At 44.2% G+C, this 8,929-nt stretch overlaps 1 protein-coding gene across 1 annotated transcript in view; it reads left to right on the forward strand.

Moving 5' to 3' along the window:
- Window positions 1–8,923, forward strand: part of COQ9 (coenzyme Q9) — a 9,985-nt gene extending 1,062 nt beyond the window's left edge. Inside the window, exons 2-10 of the mRNA XM_085315217.1 lie at window positions 184–263; window positions 1,455–1,626; window positions 2,258–2,393; window positions 2,767–2,909; window positions 3,153–3,237; window positions 4,424–4,528; window positions 6,545–6,700; window positions 7,117–7,170; window positions 8,833–8,923. Coding sequence (XP_085171343.1) covers window positions 184–263; window positions 1,455–1,626; window positions 2,258–2,393; window positions 2,767–2,909; window positions 3,153–3,237; window positions 4,424–4,528; window positions 6,545–6,700; window positions 7,117–7,170; window positions 8,833–8,868 — 967 coding nt within the window. The 3' untranslated portion in view covers window positions 8,869–8,923. The remainder of the gene's footprint in view (window positions 1–183; window positions 264–1,454; window positions 1,627–2,257; window positions 2,394–2,766; window positions 2,910–3,152; window positions 3,238–4,423; window positions 4,529–6,544; window positions 6,701–7,116; window positions 7,171–8,832) is intronic.
- The last annotated feature ends 6 nt before the right edge of the window (window positions 8,924–8,929 follow it).

An 8,929-nucleotide genomic window follows, 5' to 3' on the forward strand; every position in this document is an offset into this window, starting at 1 on the left:
CGGGCCGGGCCGGGCCGCGGCCTCGGCGCAGCTCGACGCCGAAGCGGGCGGTTGGCGGCGCGGCGCGGGGGGTGCAGGCCTCGGGGTCAGGGCTCCGGCAGACCCTCCAGTAGCTAGGGAGCTTGGAGAGAGGTGACCTTGCTGGTGAAGGTCTCTTCAGGAAAAAGAAGCGGTCGGCTGAAGGGTATTACAGAGGCCTGCTCTGAAAACCCGCTGGCTGTTCGGGCCGAGATATGAAGAAACTCAGTTTGGCTGCTCAGCAGGTCGGCGGCCTGCTGAACCTTTCGACACCCTGAGTAAAACTGCCCCGTACGGTACACACACGGCTTTCCCCGGAGAGTGAGCTGGCAGGATCTCCCACCCGCGCTGTGCGCTGTTCTTTCTGAGCCGAGCACGGTTCGGTGGAAATGTTAAAACTCGCTTATGGGACAAAATAAAAAAGCGTAAGAGCCTTTCTGGCGTTTGCAAGCTGGCACTGTTAAAAAGGAGTTGTACTTGCTGCACGCTCAGTCTAGCAAAAATTGACCTCCTCTTTTAATCRAGAGAAGTTGGACTGGTGTCTGTCAGAAAAGTCACTGCTCTGCATGTAAATGTTACGTGACAATTTAGCCAGCTTTCCTTCTCAGCTGCATGCGAGTTTCRTGCTGTCCAAGTCTAGTTCCCACGCTACCACTTCCAAAGCGAGCTGTGCACGTTCTTTCAGCCGTGTTCCGCTTGACGTGGCTCTCAGAATAGCCAGCAAAGGAATTCAGTAAAACAGCTGTCCAGCTTATTCGTTCCTTTTCTTTTTTTTTCATCGCTGTGTGACRTTTACCAGAAAACTGAAGTAAGAGACTGGTTTCCTTTGAGTTTGCAAAGGAAATTGGGTTRTGTGCCTTTTAAGAGCAGGTCATGTCTGTCCCCTTAAAATATATGCAACCCAACCTTATTGAAAAACAAAACTTCAAAGCAGCTAAATTTAAAATTCTCATAGAATAGCCATAATTGAAGGTCTTTGAGTCATCTTAGAAATAAATGCAGTGATCACCATGTCGTATCTGTTAAGTTTGCTATCTCTCCTGAGTATTACTCACCCCTTGTCCCAGGCTCAGGAGTCGACACTTCCAACACATCTGATTCACTGTGGACCAAAAAGGAGAGAAGGCGTGCTGGGCCGCACTCTGATGAACGTTTGTTTGTGTGGTCACCAGCTCAAGATTGTGAAGCTCCTTTCTGTGGAATCGGTGCTGTCTGCAGGAGTCTTTTTCTCACAAAAACATGTTCTCTTTATTTTTATCAAGTAAATGTAATCCTCAGCTGAGAGGAGTTTTTTTCTTAAGTAGAAAAATACTGTCTCCCTGCAGAATTTTGGGGGTCTTTCAGCGGTATTTGCCACAGCTCTCCTCTTCACCTTACGTTCCCATGCTTTTCTCTYGTTTGAAGGAGATGTCTGACTCTCTTGGTTTCCATTTCAGTGCTCAGGTGCCAGCTCTACCCACCCCAGCGTGCCTTCCACGCCTCAGCTGTGCTGAGGAGAGTCTCAGATGAGCACAAGAAGGAGTCATCAGCATCTTCCTCTCAGCAGCAGTTTGATTCCCATCCTACAGATCACCAGCCTGAACAGGAACCTCAGGGCCCTCGCCCCAGGTAACTTACCTAGCTATTTCTAAYGCTGTCCTGTCAGCGGTGGGATTGGAAGGCCTTGCTATGCTGAAACTCGTGTCTGCTGAAAGACAGCGAGATCCAGAGTGTCAGACTGCAGCAGCTGGTGATCTGATTTGCTCTGACAGTGCAAATTCCACTTGCAGAATTCARTCACACAGTCAAGATGGGACTTGCTTTCAAGAAAGAACCTCTGCAGTCTGCAAAGYGCAATACTTCACTTCTGGATTTTTTTTGTAAATTTACAGTTAGGTTGTTCATACATGCATAAATTTAAAGGCCCTTTTGSGGCCTTATTTGGCTTATAGTTAGCGTAAGGATTTTTTGTTTGTTTGTTTGTTCTAAAGGAAGTTAATAGCTGAGCCTGGTCATTCTCCAGATAACCATCTTGATTGAGACGTCCCTTATTTCTCTCTTTTCCCCTTATGACAAAGGTCAATCAAGAGTCCTTTTTCCAGAATGGTAAGGATTTTAGAGGGAGAGGTGAGGTTTTGTACTAAATGAGCAGATCCTGAAGTGTGTCTTCACGCAGCGGTGGCAGTGAATGAACAGTAGAGTCCAGGTTGCTGATGTTTGATGGTGACATTCCCCTCACTGTAACAATACCTTCTCATAGTTACACTGGCCAGGGCGGCCAGGAGTCTGAGGACTATGAGAGCGAGGAGCAGCTGCAGCATCGAATCCTCACAGCAGCGCTGGAGTTTGTGCCTGAACATGGCTGGACTGCAGAAGCTATTGCAGAGGGAGCCAAGGTATGTGGGGAGAGAAGCAAAGAACCAGTTGAGAACTGGATGGAGCTGAAGTTCAAAGACAGCCAGGCCTGCATGCTTCCCCCACATACTCTTGGGCAATGCACTCTAGCCAGGGTGGTTATAGCAGCAAATGGTACTGGGCAGAAACAATCCCAGCTGCWACAAGATAACACTGTCAAAGTTAAACGTTGTGGTAAACTAGTAGTAGTGATCCTAAAGAGAGGAACATACGTACAAGACGAGKTTTTTAATGCTGTATTGTTCTGTTTAAATTTACATAACGTCATATACAAAACAAATACAAAGTATTTCCTAGCTGGATCCTGCTTAGTAATGTATGATCTGGTCTATCCTTATCCCTTCTTCCCTGCAGACCCTGGGTCTCTCTGTTGCTGCAGCAGGGATGTTTCAAAATGATGGCAGTGAACTGATCCTGCACTTCGTGTCTCAGTGCAACACCAAGCTCTCCGACCTGCTGGAGCAGGAACAAAAACTAGTGCAGCTGGGTGAAACCGAGTAAGTATCGGGTATGAAAAGACACCTTCCTTGGCACACAGGTATTCAGGATTGGATAGACAGAGGGGTTATCCAGTAGACAGATAAACCTACCTTCTTTGACACATTTGGACTAGAGGCTGGAAGGATACAAAACAGCTTGTGTCTCTAATGCTGAAGCAGAACAGAAGATGATTTTTTTTTCAAGTTCAGAATTGAGTTTAACTTAGATGTTCGTCATATTTTTATTTTTTCCTCTTCCAGAAAGAAGACTATGGATCAATTCCTGAGAGAYGCTCTTGAAGCCAGACTAAGGATGTTGATTCCGTATATTGAGAAGTGGCCGCAGGTATAAAATGAATATAAGGATTGTCTGTCTTGTATGTATTTTAAACATCCTGTGGCCTTTAACATAGTCTCTCCACCAGACTAGTTCAAGGCTATAAATGAAATCCTCAGTAGACATTTCAAACGATTTGCAGCTTTCAAGAGGAGAGCACCCTTGGAAACAGGCAATTGAAGGTGTCTTTAGAACAACGCTATTTCTTGCAGTTCCAGAAAGGCAAACCTCTCCATTGTTCGCTCCACCCATCTTGGATCCCCAGGGGATAATCTGTCTCTCCACTTAGTTGTACTAGTTGTACTTGAAGCATCATTGCAAGTTAGGCTCCTTGCAGCACTGTTGCAGCTGCACTGGTATCACCTGAAACTTGGAAATGCAGAACTACAAGAAACTGCCCTGCTTAGCATGTGAATGAGAAACTTTTGACAATCTGAGGAGAGTAGCTCTATAAACTGAGAGGGGTTTTGCTCCAAATTCAGATTTAATTCTCAAGTCATTCTTCCCAGAGTCAGAAGGGATTTGTGCCTCAGTAAGAAATAAAGAATTTCCATTTGAGCAAAGATATTGCTACAGAGTTAACTTTTGTTGGCCAGTTTAATCATTGCTGGTCTCCAGAAGGCTGAATCCAGCGCTCCCTGGGGAGAGAGAAGATAGGATTTACACCTTTGTTAGCATAACTTGTCTTGTCAAGGATACGGTTGGTTTGTGACTTTTCCTGACATATATGTTATTACGTTCTTAAAAGGCTACAAGATCTCAGCAGGGCTATCATGGCTGTATCTATTCTACCATTGGTAGCTGGGTTTGAGTTCGAAGTCAGAGAACCAAGTGATTTGACTCCCTGCGTGTAGGGACACAGCGCAAGTGCGAGTCACCTCAGCCTGTGCTGAGTTTCCRTGTCTGAGGCGGCAGCTCAGGAGATCTAGCACACTGGCATCAAAAATGAGCAGAGAGCTTGGGCTCCAATACATACTGAGTTGTGAGCTCAGCTGCCACACTGTACATTCCTCACAAATCTCGCTTCTTGGAAAGACCGGTGCCAGCTGAATGGAGCTTGGAGGACTTGCCGTGGGAGAAGGAGGCAAGTCAGTCACAATAGGGAAAAGATACCAGAGCAAAGAAACGTTGATTTGTTTGATGCTGTGTCTTTCTCTCTTTGACTCTTCCATTTATCTGTGTATGTTCTTCTCAGGCTCTGAGCATCCTGCTGCTCCCACATAACATCCCTTCTAGCCTCAACCTCCTCACCAGCATGATTGATGATATATGGCACTACGCTGGAGACCAGTCAACAGATGTAAGTCTTTCTGCTAGGCTGGTTAGAGCTCTGCACTTCAGCAAAATGAAGGATTGAAATAGGCATTGACCTGTGTCTTTCTCGAAACAATCCATTTGTTGAATGGGGAAGACATTTTTCTGAAGCACCTAAGGGGCTTCAGAAGCTATATTCTAATTTCCAAGAAGACTTAGGAGCCCTTGGGACTCACTTTTTAGGCAAATTAAAAGCACCTACTTTCCTAGACTTATTTGTAAGCACTTTTTTCTTTAGAACCCAGACAAAATTGCTGAGATTTTGAATTAGTGACTAAAAAGTTGATCCACTATTCTATTAGCAAGAGAGGTATCTCTGTTGAAGCAGCTGTCTGTTCTTCCAACAATAGCATTTACTGATTTTACTTGAAAAGCTTTAAAGAATCTACCTAAAAATACCAGTASCTTATTAAAGCTTTCATCTTTCTGGCAGGAAATAAAAGAAAATTATAACCTTAATTAAAGCAATTAATAAATTGTTTTAATTCATGTAGATTTAGGGAGAGATGAGAAAACCTAAATGAACTATTTTAACAAAGTACTTTAATAAACTTCTTTTATGTGAGTATAAAAGAGAAGCCACTGCAGTGAAAAATAAATAAGATGATGGAAGAATTAAAGGAAAAAGCCAGAAAAGAACTGAAAGGTTGTGATTGCATCAGGAACTGCAAGTCCCTTATGGATTATGAAAGTCACAGTGACACATCAGAGTCAGTGCCTGTGCTGAGCTGTTCCTGAAGTCTCYTCACTGACTCAGGCAGCAGAAGAGGTTCTTATGCTTTTTAAAAAAATCTTTTATTTGCACCTTCTGGTTGATATGCAGAAGTTTTCTTGGTGGGCTGCAATACTGATCACACTCCCTCTTTTCCCAGTAAAGGGGTTTAATGTCATTTGCAGTAGAGCCCTCTTCAGAAAGCCAGGAGCTATGCAGTGTATATACCCTTGCCTTGGGGACCCCCTTCACATGCTTTTCAGAATTAGCACAAAGAATTCAGTTTCCGTCTCTCTGGGAGAGAACAGCTGCAAATGGCAACATGAGGGATCAAAGCTTGCAGGTTGTGGTGCAAACAGCATAGCTTTCAAGCAGACAGTTATTTTCAAAATCTAGACTGGTGTTTTTATTTCTCTGTTGTTTTTTAATCGTGAATGGAACAGCCAGTATTTTTAAAAGTACATGAATTGTGTAACCAACATAATAGCAGCAAATGAAGTTCAAAACCCATTTTGGTAAAAATACATAATTTTGTCTGCTAATGATTCAAATGTAGCTGAAAAAACTGAAGAGAGTTTCTGAGTTTTTTGTGCATCTTTGCATTGGTATAACCTATTGTTATAACGCATCTTACAGKATTGCTGCCAGCAGTATACTGATGCATTTAGAGGCTCAGCAGGCTGTACTGGTATTTCAATGATAGGATTTGGGAAAGGCGAATCCCTGTGGTCTCTTGTTCATTTCTGTCATCTATTTGTTCCCTTCCTATGTGCTTGTACCTGGTGCAAASTACAGCTGAAGTTCAGTATTTAATAATTTTTTTTTCTTCCAGATTAGATCTAGAATTGTAGCTTTGTATTTCCTGATAACAATCTTTAGGGCARGATGAACTCTTGTTCAATGCAGCTGGCCAGCTGGGCAAGGGAGAATTCCTTTCTGTATGCTGCAGGTGCCTGCTTGTAATCAGAAGCAGGTAGTGGTGACTGTCACTATTTTGTTCAGCAGTTTTATAGAAGTACTTGTGACCTCAGTCTGGTGCCACAGGAGCAGCTGTGCTCTCGTGTGTGACTGTTGGATGGTGGCCTACTGCATCATAGAGACAAGTTATACAGGAATGAATGTGCAGTTCTAGAGCTCTGTTTGCTAAGCAGTTTCTTTCACCTGGGGCTGCCCAGTTGCTAATGATGGAGAGATGCTATCTTTTTTAACTTGTTCTCTGGTCTGCTTTCGTGGTCTGCATCCTTACAAGATTCAGGTCAATTTTCTCTCTCTCAATTCACACCCTTGCAGTTTAACTGGTACACTCGTCGGGCYGTGCTCACTGGCATCTACAACACCACAGAACTGGTGATGATGCAGGACTCATCCCCTGACTTTGAAGACACTTGGCGCTTCCTGGAGAACAGGATAGCTGATGCCATGAACATGGGCAACACAGCTAAGCAGGTAATGTTATTGGCAAGCTCTATATGKAGTGTTCCTCTCTGCCATAATATATGTGCAGACAGACCTGGCTTTTCGATCTTGCAGGCCACATGCCTGCTTAGAAATTGCCTTGTACTTACTTATTTGCAGGCAATTGCATAAATGCTATCAGTTCAGCACTGAGAAATGCTTATGTATGTTCTAATAAAAAGACATACAGGCACCTGTCTCTATCATACTGGCCCATTTAACTAGGAGACCTATATTCCCATGAAATCTCTTCTTCTTTTTTTTTTTTTTTTTTTTTTTTTTTTATTAATCTCCAGTACTTGGCTTTTATCAGCACTTTTCTGTAGCAAACATATGTTTGTTACATCTCTGTATTTGGTGTAATGGCAGAAGGAAGCTAGAGGTCATGTTCCCCTCATATCTCCTAGGTACAGTCAACTGGAGAAGCTCTTGTCCAGGGACTGATGGGAGCTGCAGTTACTGTAAGTAATACTGAAACTAGCAAGGCTTTAAGGGCAGAATTGTTTCTGTTCCCTTCCGTGCTTAATGTCAGCATGTTTTTCCTCCCAAATCTAGAGGACAGCAAGAAAGAGATTTCTCTTTCATAACTTAACTGTTTGTAAGGATGACCTTCTGTGTAGCTGGGAGTCAGTTTACTATTCTGTAGTGAAAGCACTTGTGATACAGTGCAAAAATAAAGCTGCAGCTGCAGGATGAGTGATCAGGATGAGAGACAGGAGAACAGAATAAAGATATAAAACTGTTCTCCATCTCTTGTAACACAGTCTCTTCCTCTGCCAGTCTGTGCATTGGAGATCTTGACAGGGGGTCTGTGTGCCCATGGATACACAAGAGGTGACCCTTTTCACCAGCCCACACCAGGATTACTTCCTCAATCTGCATTCTGCAAAAAGACTGCTTGGGCTGGCACAGCTTGCCTGACATGCAAATGGAAGCTCCTGTCCCCTCTGGGGAGCTCGTTGTCCACATTAGGGTGCCTGCCAAATTGTTTTGGGCCAAATTGCTACCTGGCAGACAATCAYGATCATGACCTGTCTCTAGAAGTTGCTTTCATGGTTTCACTTGATTGCAATATCCTTCTAAGAATTCATTCAGTTCTTGGTAGCATCCCAGGCTACTCTGTTCCCATATAAAGATAGCTGCTATATTTTGGTGAAGTAATCCCTTGTGTACTTAAAAATGATCTTTTAAAGCGCTTCAGGGCCCATTGGGATGGTTTATTTGGACACCTCCCATTGTGTATAGTAGCAAAGTTACTTCCTTGTTGCCAGAAGTACATTTCCTTTGTGCTTACAAGAAAGATCCTGAAACATAAATAAGAAATTACTTCTACTCTATGACGCAGTTCTCAAGGATCTCTCCCACCTGCTTCCACCTGCAGCTATGGTGAAATCATTTCACATTCTTAGTGTTTCTCAGCTTCTCTCTGCATTCATACCCATAGTGTTTCTTCTGACACTTGCCAAAAGCACTGTAGGATCCTCTACTAAGGAAATTCAAATGCAACTTGTTATTGTTAGTATTCATCATATGCCAATAATGTGCTCCACTACAAACTGCATCTGTGCAGTTTATGACCCATTATTGGATATTTAGTCTTACCTGTGCAGCAAATAGTTCCACCACTCATGTAAACGAGAGTGTCTTTACAAAAAGTGCGTTCTTCCAAAGGGAAATGAGTAGCAGCCAGCTGGTTATTGCAGAAGTATCAGAGTGTTAACACTGAGAAGGAACCAGTATGGGTCTGCCAAGTCCAAAGCTGCAACCACTGGGCAGCTGTACTGAGCTCTCCGAGTTCATTCACAACAGATAAACAAGCTTAGGGTTAGTAGGCTTAAATTCAGCCTGCGTGGGTATACACAGTCGCGCAAATCAAAACAAGCTGACGCCCAGTAACCAAAAGGGCTTTCACAGCTCGCSGGGATCGTGCAGCCGCTCCCCTGAGCGGATCTAGAGCAGTGTGTCTCCAACYGTTTTTCATTAACCCTCTGCTTCTGAGCATAAATCACACCTTTCATCGTCACCTCCCAACTCTGGAACTCCCAAGCACCCCTTAACGTCTGCTTCGGCCTCGGTAACGCTCAGCCTTTTAATTGCCTTCCGCTTCTCCACGTATCCCACAGATAAAGAACCTGACGGGGCTGAACCAGCGCCGGTGAGGAGGGAGCGGCGTGTGCGCGCCTGGGCCGCGCCCGCGGGCCCGGCGGGAGCGCGCGGGGC

This window comes from Rhea americana, unplaced genomic scaffold, assembly GCF_003343005.1.
Source record: "Rhea americana isolate MKP2758 unplaced genomic scaffold, rheAme1 scaffold_421, whole genome shotgun sequence".
Classification (NCBI taxonomy): domain Eukaryota; kingdom Metazoa; phylum Chordata; class Aves; order Rheiformes; family Rheidae; genus Rhea; species Rhea americana.